General features: G+C 43.4%; 1 protein-coding gene across 4 annotated transcripts in view; it reads right to left on the bottom strand.

The window, feature by feature from the left end:
- The window catches only part of ABLIM3 (actin binding LIM protein family member 3), a 231,599-nt gene that overhangs the window by 49,300 nt on the left and 160,226 nt on the right, over positions 1-22,073 (bottom strand). For all 4 annotated transcript variants that reach the window (XM_073575207.1, XM_073575206.1, XM_073575204.1 and 1 more), the window contains exons 3-4: positions 9,330-9,513; positions 1,811-1,923 (exon numbers count right to left, since the gene is read on the bottom strand). In XM_073575207.1, the coding sequence (XP_073431308.1) occupies positions 1,811-1,923; positions 9,330-9,513 (297 nt within the window). The remainder of the gene's footprint in view (positions 1-1,810; positions 1,924-9,329; positions 9,514-22,073) is intronic.

Below are 22,073 nucleotides of genomic sequence, written 5' to 3' on the forward strand. Positions count from 1 at the left end.
GACTCTGGCCCAAGACACGGGGTCAGCGTCCCTCTAAACCTACCGTGTGTGGCGTTGCAACCGCGGACGCCAATAAGTACTGCTAACTGCAGCGCGGCGACAGACACTGCTGCTGTACGATAATGCCCAGTAGCAGGCACACTGTCGGACGCTTGTACCGTGGATGATATGCACTGTGGCCTGTAGCTTGCCACTGACTGGCGCTGACTCTATCACTAGTTCCCTATCCACACACGTAATATCAGAGGGAGGGGGATATTAATGAGTCATTTGCAAGTCCATGCATCCATCATCATTCACACTAGATTCTAGCAACTAGAATCTATACTAGCGCATGGCCGAGCGGCCATGCGAACCTTTTATAGCCGAGACCTTCTGGAAGCTTCCAGATCCCTAAGAAGGACCAATAAGATCTGGAGAAGGACCTGTGCATGTGACTCCCGATCTCCAATGGGAGATCGTCTCGTGAGCATGCTCAGTGGAGCAACGGAAGGACTTCGCCTCTGGAGTGGCTTGCTGCTGAGCAGCCTGCGTTGCTATTGCTGACCCAGAGGTGGCAGCAACAGCCAGACCCACAGAGCTGGTCTGAGCAGAGCATGGGGAACAACAGAACTGCTGAGCAAGCTCCTCTGCGGTCGATGGGGAATGGGAGACTGCTGAATGCAAGGCTCTGGATTCCTGCTGTGCAGTTGCAGAAACCTAACACCCACAGAATTGCATTGTCAATTTTGATCCAACCCTTGGAACAAAATTGGACATGTCTCTGCGTTTTTAATCAAACCACTTGGTTAGAGAAAATTAATTGGACATGTGAACAGCGCCATAGAATATCATGGGTACAAGTGCTATCCATGAAAAACACAGATCACACTCATACGAGAAAAACTGATGTCTGAATGAGTCCTAAATAAGATCTCATTGATTGGGTAACTTTGTGCCTAGCATTCAACCTCCTCCTTATTGGCCAAGCTGCAGCTGTGACGCAGCTGTTTCATAAATTTATAGTGGCTTTTTGCTGTATTTATTCTTTGGAAATTGCCAGTACATTGTTAATGGACAAGTGGTTGTGCCAAAATCCTGTGACCATTAAAGATGTTGTCCACTACAATGTGCAGTGGGCAGACCGATATAAACCTTGGAAATAAAGCTTTCTTCAAATACCTTACATTTCCAAATGTGCCTGTGAGTGGCAGTATCGCTGTCCGCTCATCCCCATCACGTGACCCCTGGCTGTAGCAGCCTCTGATGGAACTGGAAGATGATCCGGCATCACCAAGGCGGGACCCAGTCTCCCTGAGTGACTGGGCTGTTGTTCAGTTTGTGCAGCCCCCTTTAATATAGTAGGTCCTCCTGATTAAGTTTAAAGAGGTTGTCCTCTATTAAGATGCTAATGGGTTATGAATATCAGATTAGTGTGGGTCTGCCTCCCAGCATCCCTACCAATCAGCTTCAGTTGCGGCTGGATATAAACAGTTAAAGGAATGGAAAAGCACAGATTCATTCACTATTTAGTGGCCATTCTCGGGTACCTACTCACTTCAATGGGAGATATGTGACAGTACCCAATAAACAGTATGTAGTGGACAACACCATTATTGCTTGTGATCCTGCTACTGTAAGTACACATTATAAGATTCTATGCTAGGTGAACTGATGCGTACATGAAGCATTGCATCACACCCATTACAACCAGTGACTGCTCACCAGACTACAGAACAGTAGAAAGAGATTATTGACTGCCAACAATATAAATGCCTATAGAAACACATTACACCATTACAAATATCCCCCATTACAGTGAAATACTCACGGCTTGGTCCATGAATCTTGATGGGCTTGTCACTTACTAAAGACTGGGAACAATTCTGGCAAACACAGTCTTTACCCCTGAAGGTCACCTTATCTCCAATTGGAAAAGGTTTCCTGTAAGACAAAAATGTTTTATATATAACCAATAAGTAATAATTGTGTGCAAAACTATTTTATTAAACTCACGTAGCCATTAAATTCTGAAAATCAAATTGGTCAAAAAGTAGAAATGAGGTCCTTATTTTAGGCAAAGACTGCCTAATGTTTTTAGCCAGCTGTCAGTATTCTTCTCCTTAAAATTCTTGTAAATTAGTGGATCTATTAGTCAATGGTCTGTAAATATGAAAATATTTTTTTTCTAGGAAATAATAAACGCAGCAAGTTATTTTGAGATTAAGAAATTAACTTGCTGCATGTATTATTGCCTAAAAAAAAAGTACCGGTATTTCCTAGGATATACAAAAACTCCACAGTCAATAGTGTCGAATTGTGGGACCTCGGGGGTCCTGAGAACTCCAGGGACACAATTTAAGTGGTAGCACTGTAGCCTTTCAACACTAGGTTTTAATAGGACCAAGGACTTCAGTTGTGTGACGTTGATATGTTATCTTGTGTATTCATGGTTTTCTCTGGGTGTTTCAGATTCTGAACTCACTCGAAAAACATACAGATAGGGTTATTGGCTTTCTATAAAATTGTCTCTATGTGTGTTTGTGTAATGTTATTGGGTAATTTACATTATAGCCCTATGGCAGGGATCACACATGGGAGAAACACGGCCAAGTCTCACATGTTAATACCCGGCACTCGGACAGGAGCGTGCGGCTCCATGTATTGCTGTGCGGCCACACGCTCTGATCCGAGTGCCGGCGGCAGTGCCGGGGATTAACATGTGAGACTTGGCCGTGTTTCTCCCATGTGTGATCCCAGCCTATTTGTGATAATCTCTAAATTTGTCCTGCCAAAGTATGCTATATGAGTATGGAGCAAACTACACAATACAATCAACAAGTAATACAAAAAATTACGTATTTCTCTGCAAATCACCACTCCCATCCATCACTGTGAAGGGGAACCCAACACCGCCTCAATGGCATCGCCTATAGAGCACTTACACATTCCAATCCTAGCTGTAGAGACAGATATTATTGTGTAATATTCCCAAAAGACAGGAAATAAATGGATCATTAACTTCATCATTTTATTTAATTAACTTTACGTAAAAGCAATTCAAGGTTGGTATGTACATAAGGCAATGGCTGTTCCATGTGTGTGCAAGCTTGGTCAAAGAATGGTGAAAAGTATATGAAAGGGAGTCTGTCAGCATAAAAGGGTTTACTGCATCTTCCTACCTACTTGGTTTCCATCTATCCTCCTCTTCTCTGGTTCCTCTAATGTCAGAGCTGTCAATCAAGGAAGATGAGGGCAATGATATACTAATAGATCACAGACTGAATATGAGTCAACAGTGTGATGCAGCAGCAAAAAAGGCAAATGCAATTCTAGGATGTATTAACAGAAGCATACAGTCTAGATCACGTGAAGTCATTATTTCCCTCTACTCCTCTTTGGTCAGACCTCATCTGGAATATTGTGTTCAGTTTTGGGCACCACATTTTAAAAAAGACATCAAAAAGCTGGAGCAAGTTCAGAAAAGAGCAACCAGAATGGTGACCGGTCTGCAAACCCTGTCTTATGAGGAAAGGTTGCAGGATTTGGGATTGTTTAGTTTGCAAAAGAGAAGACAGAGAGGAGACTTAATAGCTGTCTACAAATATCTAAAGGGATGTCACATTGTAGAAGGATCAACTTTATTCTCATTTGCACAAGGAAAGACTAGAAGCAATGGGATGAAACTGAATGGGAGGAGACACAGATTAGATATTAGAAAAAACTTTTTGACAGTTAGAGTGATCAATGAGTGGAACAAGCTGCCACGAGAAGTGGTGAGTTCTCCTTCAATGGAAGTCTTCAAACAGAGGCTGGACAGACATCTGACTGGGATGATTTAGCGAATCCTGCTTTGAGCAGGGGGTTGGACCAGGAGGTCCCTTCCAACTCTACCATTCTATGATTCTATGATACACGGCACACAAGTTGCTGGGAATCAGAGTCGCCCACTTGACTTTTTTTTTCTGGAACCCATACCCAAAAATCACAGACAATATTTTTTACGCTGACATTCAAAAAAAACCCATAATAAATCGTTTCATTTCTGGACGGTTGACAACCCTGGTGGAAGAGCCTGGCCCCACTCCAAGGGTACAAAGAGTGCATGTGCTTTGTTTGAACAGTCTTTTTGTGCTGACAGAGTCCCTTTTAACACAACATACTGCTGGATACTGTTCAGATTCTGACCGCCTCAGCAGATTACAGAAGATCTGTCCGCTTGTTATACGAGGATAGTAGAAGTATTTGAATAACTGCTTCTTAGGTCTCACTACGAGTAAGATATCAGGAGCCATGCCCAACCTTTCTGTGAACTTACAACTTTGCTTCTGTAATTTTCTACCCTCAAAAATATTCTGACAAGAACTCCTTTTTTCCTTCATCTCCTTACAGTTAAATATCCAGGTTTTGCAAGAGGCTTGTAGGGGGTTACGGAAAGCTTTGATGTTTTAGTACAGGTTCTCTGGAGTATCTAGGACAACCCAGGGGGTCTTGACAGCTGAACGTGTTCCATGGATGTTATCAGGGTTTGATTTCTTTTATGAGGGCTGAATGTATGCACAGCTGTTCCACAGAGACGCCTAAAATAGACAGAGCGCAGCTGCATTCCCAGCCTCACCCAATTCTGTCTTTCAGAACTCGCTGCTCCCAAGTCATGTGAAAACCACTTTGTGAACTGCTGAGATACAAATTACAATGTATTACATGCCTGTATGCACCGGGGTGGCAATGATGACTAGGCTGCTTGTATCTGTCTGCTCTTCTCACCGTGCCACTTCTCCAACCAAGACATTAATGGCCTTTGGACAGCAGTGAGTAGGGCGATAGTATGTGCATCTGCTTACTACTATACTTATATGTATATTGATAGGGTGCAAGAAATCTATAGCTTCTGAGCTCATCTTCAAATTTCTATCTACTAGGTGGCACGAATTTGGAGGCAGCTGCCAGTTATACACGCAGTAAGTGCCAAAAGAGCTCAAGAAAGCTCTGCATCCTGCAAGTGACAGACATCGGAATCTTGTGCCATGGCCTGTTATATCATCTGACAGATTTTGGGCTATGTCACTTATTTTACAAGTTATTTAACAGCAAGATATATGGAAAAATTCAGCAACCTACGCATAGGAAGAACATTTGCATAGGGTGTTAGATGCCGCACATCAAACCTCAGACACAAGCCAAAAAAAATGAAAATGTATAGTATGCAGAAGACAGATCTGCAGTCCTGATAATAGATCCTATTCACATTAACATGCCCACATAGTAGTAGTTGTACAGTCGTGAATTTTGACACGTCATTATTTACATTCTGTACCGTAGGACTTGTGTATCAGCCTAGTGGCACATCCGGATGAGCTGCGAATCTGTGAAGGAGGGTTTGTAAGACACATCTTTATTTACATTTAATGGCTGAGAACTTGTGTTTCTGTACAATGGCACATTTACGCAAGCTGCAAATTATTATTATTATTATTTATTTATATAGCACCATTGATTCCATGGTGCTGTACATGAGAAGGGGTTACATACAAATTACAGATATCACTTACAGTAAACAAACTAACAATGACAGACTGATACAAAGGGGAGAGGATCCTGCCCTTTCGGGCTTACATGCTACAGGATGGTGGGGAAGGAGACAGTAGGTTGGTGGGTTGCAGCAACTCCAGTGTTGGTGAGGCGATATCTCCGGTAGTGGTGAGGAGGTAGCGGGGTCATTGGAGGCTGTAAGCTTTCCTGAAGAGGTGGGTTTTCAGGTTCCGTTTGAGGATCCGAATGTGGTTGATAGTCGGACATGTCGGGGCAAAGAATTCCCTGAGGATGGGGGATATTTGGGAGAAGTCTTGGAGGCGGTTGGATGAGGAGCGAATAAGTGTGGAGGAGAGAAGGAGGTCTTGGGAGGACCGGAGAATACGTGAGGGAAGGTATCAGGAGATTAGTTCAGAGACATATGGGGGGAGACAGATTACACAGGTCAACGAAAAAAATTTTTTTTTCTGGTGTCCAAAATATTTTAATGAATTTGGGGTATTTTTGGGGTGCTGATTCTGAATATGTCATCAGTTTTGCCAGATTGGCTCAAGTTTTTGAGATTTTTGGTATCTTATTTATAGCACTTGTTGGTAAATGCGACGCATCATCTCATTAATTTCTTTGGATTAGTACTTGAACTGAGCAGTTCTCAATATAGTTTTGTGTTAATTAGTGTTCTAAAAGTTTGTTCATAGCTTGATTTTTGCACTAACTTTATGTTGTTGTCTGTTTTCCAGTGAAAAGCATGAACTCATCATGAAGAAGTTGTCTTAACGATCCAGACTCATTCTGTTACATTTGTGGTGAATATACACTGCCAAAACATAGAAGAAACATAACACACTTCGTAAAAAAAGTGTATTTTGCCTATTTTGGGGTTATGCTTGGGGACCAAGACAAGTTTTGGGCACCACACATAGTGTGCAAAGCATGTATCGAATTATTACGAAAATGGAGCAAAGGACAAAGAAAAAGCTTCAAATTTGGTGTTCCAATGGTGTGGAGAGAGCCAAAAAATCATCATGATGACTGTTATTTCTGTGCAGTGCAAGTGCAAGGATTCAATAAGCATAAGAAACGAAAATGGGAGTAACATGGAATCTGCAAGAAGGCCTGTCCCTCATTGTGAAGATGTGCCTGTACCTGTGTTTACCATAAATAACAGTCATCATGATGATTTTTTGGCTCTCTCCACACCATTGGAACACCAAATTTGAAGCTTTTTCTTTGTCCTTTGCTCCATTTTCGTAATAATTCGATACATGCTTTGCACACTATGTGTGGTGCCCAAAACTTGTCTTGGTCCCCAAGCATAACCCCAAAATAGGCAAAATACACTTTTTTTACGAAGTCTGTTATGTTTCTTCTATGTTTTGGCAGTGTATATTCACCACAAATGTAACAGAATGAGTCTGGATCGTTAAGACAACTTCTTCATGATGAGTTCATGCTTTTCACTGGAAAACAGACAACAACATAAAGTTAGTGCAAAAATCAAGCTATGAACAAACTTTTAGAACACTAATTAACACAAAACTATATTGAGAACTGCTCAGTTCAAGTACTAATCCAAAGAAATTAATGAGATGATGCGTCGCATTTACCAACAAGTGCTATAAATAAGATACCAAAAATCTCAAAAACTTGAGCCAATCTGGCAAAACTGATGACATATTCAGAATCAGCACCCCAAAAATACCCTAAATTCGATGAAATATCTTTGGCACCAAAAATGCTGTTGACCAGTGTTATAGATGGCCTTGTAGGTCAGTATTAGTAATTTGAACTGGATACGCTGAGGGAATGGGAGCGAGTGAAGAAATTTGCAGAGGGGAGAAGCGGAGCAGTAGCGAGGATAGAGATGAATTAGTTGGGCAGCAGAGTTAAGGATGGACTGGAGAGGTGCGAGAGTGTTAGCAGGGAGGCCACAGAAAAGGATGTTGCAGTAGTCAAGGCGGGAGATGATGAGGGCATGCACACGCATTTTAGTAGACTGAGGGTTGAGGAAAGGACGGATTCTGGAAATATTTTTGAGCTGGAGGCGACAGGAGGTAGAAAGAGCTTGGATGTGTGGTTTCAAGGACAGGGCAGAGTTAAAGGTTACTCCGAGGCAGCGGACTTCCGGTACAGGGGAAAGCGTGATGTCAATTGTGATAGATAGGTCAGGTAAGGAAGATCTGTGAGATGGAGGAAAGATGATGAGTTCAGATTTGTCAACATTAAGCTTGAGGAAGCGAGAGGAGAAGAAGAAGGATATGGCTGATAGACACTCTGGGATTCTGGACAGCAGAGAGTTGACGTCTGGGCCAGAGAGGTAGATCTGAGTGTCATCAGCATAATGGTGGTACTGGAATCTGTGGGACTTTATGAGTTGCCCCAGGCCAAGTGTATAGATTGAGAAGAGTTGGTGGTATTAGAACAGAGCCTTGGGGGACTCCAACAGAGAGAGGGTGGGATGAGGAGGTAGTGTGAGAGACGCTGAATGTGCGGTTGGAAAGGTATGAGGAGATCCAGGATAGGGCGAGGTCTTTGATGCCAAAGGAGGAGAGGATCTGTAGTAGGAGGCAGTGGTCAACTGTGTCGAAAGCAGAGGACAGGTCTAGAAGCAGGAGTATAGAGTACTGTCCATTTACTTTGGCTGTGAGTAGGTCGTTAGTAATTTTGGTCAGGGCTGTCTCAGTGGTGTAATGGGGCGGAAACCAGATTGTAGATTGTCAAAGAGCAAGTTAGATGAGAGGTGGGAGAAAAGTTCAGCGTGGACGTGCAGCTCCAGGAGTTTGGAAGCGAATAGGAACAGTGATATTGGGCCATAGCTGGACATAGTGGTTGGGTCGAGGGTTGGCTTTTTAAGGATAGGCGTGATTGTGGCATGCTTGAAAGCAGAAGGGAAGGTACCGGAAATTAGTGATAGGTTGAAGGGATGGGATAAGTGTGGTGTTGAGGTTGGGGAGGAGATGGGGTCGAGTGCACAGGTTGTGAGGTGCGATTTGGAGAGGAGGCAATTAAGCTCCCCTTCAGTGATGGTGAAGAGGGAGGTTATGGGGTTTGGGCATTGGTGTGGTATACAAAGGGGTTGTGGTGGTTGAACAATTAAGACTTGCCATGTTTGGTCGATCTTATGTTTGAAGTGTGTGGCAAAGTCCTCAGCAGAGATGAAGGAGGTTGGAGGGGGCAGTGGTGGGCGGAGGAGGGAGTTGAAAGTTTTGAATAACTGTTTGGGGTTGTAAGATAGGGAAGATACAAGGGTTGTGAAGTAGGCCTGTTTAGCAGAGGTGAGGGCAGATTTGAAAGTGAATGTTGCATGCTTGAATGCAGTGAAGCCGTCTTGTGAATTTGTTTTCTTCCAACGCCGCTCTGCAATCCTGGACACTTGCCGGATCTTCATAAGAACACTTGTTCTCGATTATTAAGCTACTGATCACCTGAAGAGTGATTCGTTTTGTTTATGCTGGCAAAGAAAATTGGCCAACGCCCCTTGTAAACACGGAATGTGCTGCCGACAACAAATACATTAGAGGTCTATGACAGCCCTATTACCTGTAATATGCCCATGTGCATGAGGCCTACGACTGCATGTAATAATAATACTTTGTAAATATTCCCTCATTTAATTTCCAATAAAGTCAGTAACCTCATATTCAGACTATGATTTATACTAGGTTTTTTTTCTGTGTAATAAATACCTTTGTTCGTGTTTTTGTGCTATTGTAGTAAGTGGTATTTCAACTGCAACAGCACTGCCATTATCCACGGTGTTCCCTATGAGGACAATGCACTTTAAGTGTGTAGAGTATGTTCTAATGTATTCTATTTACCTGCACATATTGCACACAAAACATTTTGGATGGTATGTTCGTCCAAGCGCTGAAATGACCTCTCCTGTAATGAAATCTCTGCAGCTGTCACATCGGGTCCCATAGAGTTGCTGGTAATCGCGTGTGCAGATATACTCCCCATTTTTAAAGAAGAAACCAGACTGGGCCAGATCGCAGCCACACACTGTAACACAAAAAAAAAATACAGAGCTTAAAATACTTAACAAAGACTTTATGCAAATCTTGGAAATATATTCATTGAACTAAGTTCCACTGCGATTAGCAAATTTCATTTACAAAAAAAAGAAAATGAATCTTCTTTGGAGACTGTAACCAATCGATAATAGCAGTAATCGCGCATGTTGTGCCCCAATCATTATTCACTTCCAGGAAAGATTTATCTGGGTCTTTAACATGCATGAAATATGCATGATAGATTGACTGCGCTGGCTAGACTAATGCAATACAAGCATTCCAGTGGAAACTGTGAATATAGAAGACTAATGTCATTTTACAATTACAGCTGAAAATCTGAGCCATGCCATACTGAATGATAATAATAATTTGCTCATAGAGCATTAAGATATATCTATAGAAAGACCAGGATACTGAATGAAAAAGGGATTTCAATGCCACTTGCAAATTTGCTTGTCAACTGCATGCATCTTAAGTGCAAAGGTTCTGTCTTAGCTCCCGAGAAGGAAAAAGAGGACAAGGGAAACTGAATAAATAGGTAAACTTACATTTTTTTTTAGTTACAAATAAACAGTGCACCCCCTACTGTACCTATGACTGTTCTCATCACATTTGTTCAAAAATATTTTTAATTCTTTGACTTTTTTTGGTACTGGTCTTTGGTGAGACTCGAACCCAGGCCCTCAAGTGTGGAAGGCACAAACATTAAGGCCTCGCTCCCATTTGCGCATATTATCGGTGAGTGCATTGCACTCGCACCAATGGCATTCAGTGAGTCTGCAAGTTTTTACTTAGGTGGAATCTGGATGAGAAAGAAAATGCTGCGAGTGGCTGCGTATACCGGATGAGACTCGCTAATGCAAGTAAATGGGTTAGAAAAAAAACGGACAGCACACGGACCCTCTGTATACCGTCAGATTTTTAAGGATACAGAACACTGTAAATGGTCCTGTAAATTATTGTAGAATAATAGTTGAAGTAACAAAATGCATTGCATACGCATGTCATATGGATGCTATGTGAGAAAAATCACATTGTACTCGCAGGACATTCGTCCTAGTTTTCGGGATGACAATCGCAGATGTGAGTGAGGCCTAACTGTGAGCAACAGGCTGCACTGCTATATATCTCAAGAGCTACAAGATTCTGGTATATATAGTCATGAACAAAAGTTTTGATACTGACACAAATTTCATTTTTTTACAAAATTTTCTGCTTCAGTACATCGTCTTGCTGACTGATTTATAAGAGCAGACTCGGTGTTTTAAAAAGGGGCTGGCAATTTAAATCATTGGCTTCTTTTGTTAAGCATGGTTACCGCCAATGAAACATGTATAACATCAATACTTGGGATCAAAAGAGCTTAATACACAAAGGCATTACTGCTTGTAAGGTTGCCCCTAAATCAAAGATTTATTGGATTATCATGAGCCTCAAAAAGAAGAGAGAGGTTCAACTGCTATGAAGAAGGATTCAGGGCACCCAAGAAAGTCCAGCAAGTGCCAGTATCACCTACTAAGGAGGATTCAGGTATGGGATTGGTTAAAAAACCAGTGCAGAGCTTGGTCAGTAATGGCAGCAGGCATGTGTCGGAGCATCAGCACGCACAGTGAGTCAAAGGCTTTAGGAGGATGACCTAGTGTCTAGAAAGGCAGCAAAGAAGCCACTTTTCTCAAAGAAAAATATCATAAGTATAAGTACCGGACTGTGTATTGCTCGCTCCCAGACTGATTGGCACGAGATTGTGGCCCCACTGTGCCACAAACCAGACTTACCCTGGAGGAGCATGACTAAGCAGCTACTTTGGTATTTACTGGAGCAGCTAGTGGTAAGGTCAGGCTTGTGCGGCAGGTAGTTGCCAGGTACCACTCCAGGGCGGCGTCTGGCAGTAGCAGCTGACCCCACAGTGGAATAGGACACTATAATGACAGGTGCAGGCGAGTACTGTAGATAGCTGATGTGTAGACTGGCAAGTACTGGTGGGCACGGGTGACACTCTGGCAGGTAGTTGCCAGGTACCACTCCAGGGTGGCGTCTGGCAGTAGCAGCTGACCCCACAGGGGAATAGGACACTATAATGACAGGTGCAGGCGAGTACTGTAGATAGCTGATGTGTAGACTGGCAAGTACTGGTAGGCACAGGTGATGTAAAGGCGAGCACGGCTGACACTCTGGCAGGTAGTTGCCAGGTACCACTCCAGGGTGGCGTCTGGCAGTAGCAGCTGACCCCACAGGGGAATAGGACACTATAATGACATGTGCAGGCGAGTACTCTAGATAGCTGATGTGTAGACTGGCAAGTACTGGTGAGCACGGGTGATGTAAAGGCGGGCACGGCTGACACTCTGGCAGGTAGTTGCCAGGTACCACTCCAGGGCGGCGTCTGGCAGTAGCAGCTGACCCCACAGTGGAATAGGACACTATAATGACAGGTGCAGGCGAGTACTGTAGATAGCTGATGTGTAGACTGGCAAGTACTGGAGGGCACGGGTGACACTCTGGCAGGTAGTTGCCAGGTACCACTCCAGGGTGGCGTCTGGCAGTAGCAGCTGACCCCACAGGGGAATAGGACACTATAATGACAGGTGCAGGCGAGTACTGTAGATAGCTGATGTGTAGACTGGCAAGTACTGGTAGGCACAGGTGATGTAAAGGCGAGCACGGCTGACACTCTGGCAGGTAGTTGCCAGGTACCACTCCAGGGTGGCGTCTGGCAGTAGCAGCTGACCCCACAGGGGAATAGGACACTATAATGACATGTGCAGGCGAGTACTCTAGATAGCTGATGTGTAGACTGGCAAGTACTGGTGAGCACGGGTGATGTAAAGGCGGGCACGGCTGACACTCTGGCAGGTAGTTGCCAGGTACCACTCCAGGGTGGCATCTGGCAGTAGTAGCTGACCCTACAGGGGAACAGGACACTAATGACAGGTGCAGGTGAGTACTGTAGATAGCTGATGTGTAGATTGGCAAGTACTGGTGGGCACGGGTGATGTACAGGCGGGCACGGCTGACACTCTGGCAGGCAGGCAAAGTTCAGACTGGAGGGACAGAAACGGTTTCGAGAAGGACTGAGACATTTACAGGTTTGAGTGGGATATGGGGACAGGTCAGACCCAGTTCAGACTGGACAAACAGGTACAGTTTCAGGAAGGACAGGGACAAAGGCAGGTACAACTGGAAGATAGGGATGGGTAAGAACCAGTTCAGACTAGGGACAGTTTCAGGAAGGTTTGGAACAAATGCAGGTACGAGACAAATACGGGAACAGATAGGACCCAGTTCAGACTGGACAAACAAGGAACTGCAGATGCGGAATGAGAGCAGAGCCGCAGATGTGGAATGGGAGCATAGCCATAGTTGGGGAACGGGAGCCGAACCGCAAATGCGTAACGGGAGCAGAGCCGCAGATGTGGAGCGGGAGCAGAGCTGCAGGTAAGGAGCAATGGCAGAGCCACAGATAAGGAGCAGAAGCAGACAGGACCAGATTCACACAAGTACTTAAAATGAAGTAGCAAGTGTACACCAAGGGCACTAACGTTGTGCAGAGACAACAGAATAGAGATAGGTGTTGGTTCAGATAAGGGGAGTTTAAGGAGTAGGAACGATAGAAACAGCAGGGTAGGGAAAACTCTAGACTAGGATACAAACAGGTTTAGGAATAGGATTTAGTTCAGACACAGGTACTAGTTCAGGATACAGGCCTGGGTATACAGCCCCCATGATAAAGAAACAACTGCAGTAAAAGGACAGGACCTGGCAACTCAGAATTTGAACACAGACTAAGAGAGAATGTTGCTCAGGCTTCTTCCCATTGTCACACAGCATCTAACTATCCACCTCATGATGATCCTGTTAACAGAAACGCGTTGAGGTTTTGACTATCCATCATCAAAACTTGAGCACCTTTCTGTATTTGCTATCAATTATTTTTGAGAATTTCCGTATTGTGGATTATGTTACGGATTAAGCCTTCCAGAGATATAGTTATATTACCCTGGTGTTTTATCATTAGTCATATTAGGGCTCCTTGAGGGTAAGCCGTCGTGGAGCGGGGGCGCCATTCCGCTGACCAGTAGGGTGCCAACCTCCGCTGATAGGAAGGTATACAGTTACAGGGAACAGGTAGTTAGGTACTCATTTGTTTTGCACATGTCACTTTATTGTCTTGTCATTTGCACTATTTTTGCACTTTTTCTATTGTTGCCTACCCAACTACCTATTTGGCAACCCCTATACACTCCTTTCCTGATTAACTGAGTGACTGCATGTGGCACCTATCCAGGGTTATTTAGGAGCTATAAGGTACAGCCGCCGTGGAGCGGTGGCGCCAATCTCGATCATGTTTAGGGTGCCAACCTCCGCTGTTAGGCAGTTTGATATCAGGACCCCTTTGTAGGGTGCAGTAGGTGACACGGTTGTTTGTGTTACTATGTGGTTGTTTTGTCCTCAATTTAGGCTTTAATAAAGGTTTAGCTCCTATTTTATATCTATATTTGCTGTAATGGTCCTTGTTAAATATTAGGTTTTTTTGTGAACAGTTGAAGAGTGGTTGGATGGTGTTCACATATCTCCAAACCCAAGGTGTGGTTTAAGAGGTAAATAGTCAGCCTTCTGAATCATTAAGCGTGGGGTGTACTTGGAGATGTGAACTCCAGAGCTATGTGTGAAGACAAAGGAAAGTTGGACATTTTTTTTCCTACGTTTGTTTTCCTGAGCGGGAGATTACCCGACTGTGCTATACAGTGAGGAAATAAGTATTTAGTCAGCCACTAATTGTGCAAGATTTCTCACTTGACAAGATGAGAGAGGCCTGTAATTGACATCATAGGTAGACTACAACTATGAGAGTCAAATTAAGAAAACAAATCCAGAAAATCACCTTGTCTGATTTAGCAAGATTTATTTTTCAAATTATGGTGGAAAATAAGTATTTGGTCACCTAAAAACATGCAAGATTTCTGGCTCTCATAGACCTGTAACTTCTTCTTTAAGAAGCTCCTCTGTCCTCCACTCATTACCTATAGTAATGGCACCTCTTTGAACTTGTTATCAGTAAAAAAGACACAACTTCACAGTCACAATCCAAACTCCACTATGGTGAAGACCAAAGAGCTGTTGAAGGACACCAGAAACAAAATTGCAGCCCTGCACCAGGCTGGGAAGACTGAATCTGCAATAGGCAAGCAGCTTGGTGTGATGAAATCAACTGTGGGAGCAATAATAAGAAAATGGAAGACATACAAAACCACTGATAATCTCCTTCGATCTGGGGATCCACGCAAGATTTCACCCCATGGGGTCAAAATGATCACAAGAACGGTGAGCAAAAATCCCAGAACCACACGGGGGGAACCAGTGAATGACTTGCATAGATCTGGGACCACCATAACAAAGGCTAACATCAGTTTCACACTACGCCACCAGTGACTCAGAGTCCCCCTGCATAACCCAGTACATGTCCGGGCCCATCTGAATTTTGCTAAAGAGCATTTGGATTATCCAGAAGAGTATCAGGAGAATGTCATATGGTCTGATGAAACCAAAGTAGAACTGTTTAGTAGAAACAAAACTCGTCATGTTTGGAGGAGACAGAATGCTGAGTTGCATTCAAAGAATACCATACCTACTGTGCAGCATGGGGGTGGCAACATCATGCTTTGGGGCTGTTTCTCCGCAAAGGGACCAGGAAGACTGATTCGGGTACATGAAATAATGAATGGGGCCATGTATTGTGAGAATTTGAGTGCAAACCTCCTTCCATCAGCAAGGGCATTGAAGATGAAATGTGGATGGGTCTTTCAGCATGATAATGATCCCAAGCACACCGCCAGTGCAACGAAGGAGTGGCTTCGTAAGAAGTATATGAAGGTCCTGGAGTGGTCTAGCCAGTCTCCAGATCTCAACCCCATAGAAAACCTTTTGAGGGATTTGAAAGTCTGTGTTGACCAGCGACAGGCCCAAAACATCACTACTCTACAGAAGATATGCATGAAGGAATTGGCCAACATACCACCAACAGTGTGTGCCAACCTTGTGAAGACTTACAGAAAAGGTTTGACCTCTGTCATTGCCAACAAAGGATACATAACAAAATATTGAGATGAACTATTGTTAACGACCAAATACTTATTTTCCACCAAAATTTGAAAAATAAATCTTGCCAAATCAGACAAGGTGATTTTCTTGATTTGTTTCCTCCTTTTGACTCTCATAGTTGTGGTCTACCTATGAAGTCAATTACAGGCCTCTCTCATCTTTTAAAGTGGGAGAACTTGCACAATTGGTGGCTGATTAAATACTTTTTTCCCCACTGTAAGTTATCTTTTACTTTGCCTTCATGCCAGAAAGACCGTGTATATTTTGATGAACTTTGCACTGGTTTATGTAGTACTTTTTAATAAACCAGCAGATTCAAATGAAAAACGTTTCTGTGTCTACTTTTATGAGAAGCTGAGTGAACCGATCCGCTACAGTTGGTGGAGAATGTGGGCATAATCCCTAGGAAGCAAGTGTGATGGTTGTGGACAAACTGCATGTCCTGGGTGAAGGCAGCTATAGAGATGGAACAGTGGTAAGACAAAATGGATGAGCTGATCAGGCACCTGTTCCTAAACTAGCAGCACGAGCAGCAGCTCCAGAAGAAGTAGCAAGTCCAGCAGGAGACAACTAAACTCCTGATGCAGTAGATCCAGCTTCAGCAATGACAAATTGAACTCTTGGTTGGGGATGTCTGTAGAAGAGAAGTCGGTTTTCCCCCAAATCAAGGTCAGGGCTCATATGTGCAGAAGACGACCGATGCAAAAGATGACCCCAGGTGATGATGTTGAGGTATTTTTTTACTGTGTTTTAAAGGGTAGCAGAGCAGGAGAAGCTGCCACAGGAGCAATGGGTGGAGATGCTGGCCCCCTATTTATCTGGTGAGACCCCAAAGGCTTATTATGAAATGGCCTTACAGGACACATTAGAGTATGCCAAGCTAAAAACTGAAATATTGGCACTTTAATGAGTGACTGTGTCTTTCAGGACACAAAGGGTCCACCACTGGGTGTATTGCAGTGACAACCCCCCCCCTCGCTCCCAAATGTTTGACCTGCTACACCTTGTAAAGAAATGGTTGCAGCTGGAGTCCTCTACCCCAGCCCAGTTAGTCAATCATGTTGTTATGGACAGGTTTATCCACTCCCTTCAAGGACCTGAGTTGCCCAGGGAGACCCCAGGAATATGGCCGACCTGGTTGGCCTGGTGGAAAGGTACCAGGTAGTCAAATAGTCCTTAAAGAAACCGGGCCTTGTCACATCCAGGTACTGGAGTACCCAGAAGGAATCTAAGTCTCAAAAAAGGGGTAGCAGAGACACATCTGGGGGGAGCCTGGTAAGGACTTAATGTGTTGGAGGTGTCATGGTCTTTGGCATATAGCCGCCCGTTGACCTATGTTTACGGAACCTATGGACTGCAGTATAGGGAGCCGCTGGTCGTATAATGCCTATCCAGCCTGCAGTGTGGACTAGTGAGGGGCCACAGGCATGTCCCTAGACAATGAATTGTGTACTCTTGGACTCAGAAGGTTTGGTGATCCTGGTAAAGGCCACAATCTCCACCAAGTTGATACATGTTAAACACATGGGCATCCGCTGTATTCAAGAGGACACTAAGGACTACTCTATTGTATGAATTTCGCCATGATAGCCACACACCTAACTGACCTTCTTAAAACTATGAAAACGTTGATGGACAAATGGTCTTCTGAATCAGAGAAGTTCCAGGAGTTGAGGTTCGCCCTATGCAAACAGCTGATCTTGGTCATGTCTAACTTCAGTAAGGACACAGTCATTCTAATGGATGCCTCCGAGATTGACGAGGCAGCTGTGTTGTCCCAGGAAATAAAAAGGGATGAACACCCAGTCCTATACGAACTATGTTATTGTAGAGAAAGAATGCTTGGCTATCAAATGGGCAATTGACATGCTGAGGTACTACCTGTCAGGCCGAAAGTTCAGGCTAGTGTCAGATTATGTGCCTCTGAAATGGACGAGAGAAAGGAAGGTGAAGAATGCCTGGGTGAATAGGTGGTTTCTAGAGCTCCAGGACTTTAGCTTTCATATGAAGCACAGGCATGGGAAAATACATGGAAGCGCAGATGCTCTGTACAGACTTCACTGTTTGGTGGCTAGAGGTGCCAAACCCCCCCGGCTTTGAGCAGTGGGAGGGGATCTGTGAGAGAATGACTGATAAAGTACTGGATGGGAGATATGCATCACTGAAGTTGTTAGCTTCAGTGATATGAACCAAGAGAAAATGAATCAACACACTAAATACTGAGGGGTTATTTGTCCATTTTAAGGGCTAGGGTTTTTTTTGTCAACATTGAAGAGTGGGTGAGAGGCTGATCACCATATATCCATCCCAGACTGTGGTTTAGGAGGTAAATAGTCAGCCTTCTGAGTCATTTAGTGTGGGGCGTGCCTGTAGATGTGAACTCCAGAGCCCTGTGTGAAGACAAAGGAACGTTGGACATTTGTTCTTCCTATGTTTGCGGCAAATACCTGCAACCTTGCGGAATGTGCTATATGCTATCTTTTGTTTTCCCGTTATGTCAAAAAGGCTATGTTTATTTTGATTGACTCTGCATTGGGTTATGCTGTACTTTTTAATAAGCCAGCATAAGATTCAAATTAGAAGCGTTCCTGTGTCTACCTCTATGAGTAGATGAGTGAGTCGATCCACCGCATATATTAGCAATCTAAGAAAGCGCTATATTGGAACTATATGGAACTGATGGACTGAAAAGTTTTATAAGCACTTTATGATATTACCAAATACTACATTGGACTACATTCTACAGCAGAATTGTAAGTAATGAATAAAAGAATACCCAGTGATGTCTATCAAATATTACATATCAAAGACCACCTCCATGAGGCCACAAAATTAGCAAACACTAGATATACAGGTCCTTAGATTTAGTAATTCTTTACTATAGTCTGGATATACTTCATCATTATATCATATGCTCCTATACCAAAGAAGTAATGAAACCTGGCTCCACAACAAGCAGAATCATTAGGTTTTTGTTCTCGATCAATTCCGCTCTAAGTGTAATTTAATCAATCTCACTCATAATGTGATTCCTTCAATGGAGAAATCACTATGACGTTGCTGTTCATAATATTAGAAATAAAATGATAAAGCTTTTATTTCGCCATTATTATAATGACTGAGTAATTCATGGATATTTATGAAGTTCATTGTATGCCTTTCAAAATAGAAATAACCATTCTTGCAGTTATCCCTTGAATTATTAAACTGCAAAAAAGGAGGTGTTTATGCTAACTAAAAGTGGGATTTGTAGCATTTTGGAGTCTATAAATATCCCAAAATTTGGGATTCAGTTTTTGGTGTATTAGTATGAGGCACTGATATTGGCATTTTGCCTACAAATTTTGCCCTAATACAATTTGAATTATTGAAAAAATGCACAAGGAAAGCAGTACCTCACTGGGTCGGAGGAAAGTAGAAGTTATAGTTAATAAAGGAGGTACATAATTAGGGACAACAAGTAATTGGTAAGTCACAGTCAAAACAGCATGAAAGGTATGGTACTAATTCCACAGTTTTAAAGACAAATTGTGATGATAAAAATTATATAATTATTTATTCACAGTAAAAAAAAAAACTGTGGGAAGAAAAGAACCCTGTAGGTCCACAGAAATGGTGACATATTATAGCAGGATAGGACGAGATAAATATAACTGCAGTACAAGTAGGTTGAATGGTTGATGAGATTACTGCATAGCATTAATAATCATGAAATATGCATATAACACATGATATATAATTGCCCCAATCAACCAATAACATCATATACTGAAGGTGAAATGATACATTTATAATGAAATGTATACAGCAAGGTCAAGGACCAGTAGTGCATTGAGATCTCGGGAGACGACATTCAAATCTCGGCAACGAGATCTCGTCACCCGAGATCTCGGGACGAGATCTGAACCCGCGCATGTGTCGTCCCCGGACCAGCGACCATCTTCCCGGCGTCCATGTTCTCGGAGGCCACCGCAACATGGCGGCAGCCAGCAACGGATGTGCGGGGGCCTCCGGGCTGCGAGGAAATGCCGGCGGAGCCGTCGCCCCTGCACCGGAGCACAGCCCACTGCCACCACCGCACCGCAGAGCGCCGCCCGCTGCCACCACCGCACCGCAGAGCCCTGTGGCACCGGCACCAGCCTCCAGCCATGATTGAAGGTTAGTATATTGCGACCATAGGACACATCCCCCACCTTCCTCAAAAATTTTTTGGGAAAAAAAGTGCGTCTTATGGTCGGAAAAATACGGTATTATACGGCATCCTTCATTTTACAGACACTAAACGTGCCAGTCTTCCGCTGACTAGTTCCCGTGGGTGTCTAAGTGCCATATCCAAGACACTATTCACACAGCATTACATGTTGCAGGCACCACACACGCCAGTCCTCCTCTGACTATTTCCCGTGGGTGTCTTGCACCGCTGCATAACAGTCTCTTTATTCACACAGTCCAGGATATCCTCCGGATCGCAGCCGGGCACCATATCCACCTGTTTTGCAATCGTTACACATGCCAGTCTTCTTTCGGCACAGGACATCCACCTCCGATTCACCTTCGGGCACAGGACTGTCCACATCCGAGTCACCAAGGACAATTGCATCTCTGTGTACACTGCGGGTTGCCAGGTCTCACTCTGGCCCTGACACACCTGAGACTCACTAAGCACTCACTCAGATCTCACTAACCCTTTCCTGCAGGGCTTTTATCACAGAAACCTGTGGCTTTCAGCCACATGGAAAATCTGGATCTGGAATGGAACAGACTGCACAAACTACTGTCATACTGCAATCTGTTTCATACACAACATCCAGAGCAGGTTCTCCCTACCTCTGTCTTGGACATTAACATGGGGGTGATCTGTTGTAGAGATTTATACAGAAACTTTCTATTATAGTCTGTGGTATTTGATTCAGTGTGTTTTTATCTGCACTTTACTCTTTGGTAGCTTTTATTATATCCATTTAAGGTTATGTTTTACAAGTACAGTGGTACTCAAAAGTTTATATACCCTAGCAGAATTTTTGCTTTCTTGGCCATTTTTCAGAGAATATGAATGATAACACCAAAACTTTTTCTCCACTCATGGTTAGTGGTTGGGTGAAGCCATTCATTGTCAAACTACTGTGTTTTCTCTTTTTAAATCATAATGACAACCCAAATGACCCTGATCAAAAGTTCACATACCCAATTTCTTAATACCGTGTATTGCCCCTTCTAACATCAATGACAGCTTGAAGTCTTTTGTGATAGTTTTGTGGATGAGGTTCTTTATTTTCTCAGATGGTAAGGCTGTCCTCTTCTTAGCAAAAAGCCTTCCGTTCCTGTAAATTCATGGGCTGTCTAGCATGAGCTGCGCGCTTGAGATCTCCCCAGAGTGGCTTAATGATATTGATGTTAGGAGACTGAGATGGCCACTCTAGAACCTTCACTTTGTTCTGCTGTAGCCAATGACAGGTCGACTTGGACTTGTGTTTGGATCGTTGTCGTGTTGGAACGTCCAAGTACATCCCATGCGCAGCTTCCGGGCTGATGATTGCAAATTTGCCTTCAGTATTTGCTGATAACATGCTGCATTCATCTTTTCTTCAACTTTGACCAAGGTTCCTGTGCTTTTGTAGCTCTCACATCACCAAAATATCAACGATACACCTCTGTGGTTTACAGTAGGAATGATGTTCCTTTCATCATAGGCCTTGCTGACCTCTCTCCAAATGTAACAAATGTATGGTTGTGGCCAAAAAGTTCAATTTTGGTCTTATCACTCCAAAATACCTTGTTCCAGAAGTTTTGAGGCTTGTCTCTGGGCTGTTTTCCGTATTGTATTGTCCTTTGTGCAGTAAAGGCTTTCATCTGGCGACTCGACTTTGCAGCCAATTTTTCTTCAAGTGCCTCCTTATTGTGCATCTTGAAACAGCCACACCGCTAGTTTTCAGAGAGTCCAGTATTTCAGCTGATGTTATTTGTGGATTTTTCTTTGCATCCCGAACAATTTTCCTGGCAGTTGTTGACAAAATGTTTGTTGGTCAACCTGACCGTGGTTTTGTTTTAACAGAGCCTCTGATTTTCCATTTGTTAATCACAGTTTGAACGCTGCTGACTGGCATTATCAATTCCTTGGATATCTTTTTGTATCCCTTTCCTGTTTTATCCCTTTTCCCATAGCTCCGTTGACAATTCTTTTGCTTTCCTCATGACTCACAATCCAGAAACGTCAGTGGCTGGATGAAAGATGCAATAGTCTGTCTGGATCCCTCATGCAGCTTTTATGCACACACACTGATTACAAGTAAACAGGTCACAGGTGAGGATGTTACCTTTAGTAGCCATTCAAACCCATTTGTGTCAACGTCTGTGCATGTTATCAGGCCAAAATCACCAGGGTATGCAAAACTTTTGATCAGGGTCATTTGGATGTTTTGGGTAGTCATTATGATTTAAAAAGAGAAAACA

The sequence above is a fragment of the Dendrobates tinctorius genome, unplaced genomic scaffold, assembly GCF_039654945.1.
Source record: "Dendrobates tinctorius isolate UK_male_01 unplaced genomic scaffold, ASM3965494v1 ptg000043l, whole genome shotgun sequence".
Taxonomy (NCBI): Eukaryota; Metazoa; Chordata; class Amphibia; order Anura; family Dendrobatidae; genus Dendrobates; species Dendrobates tinctorius.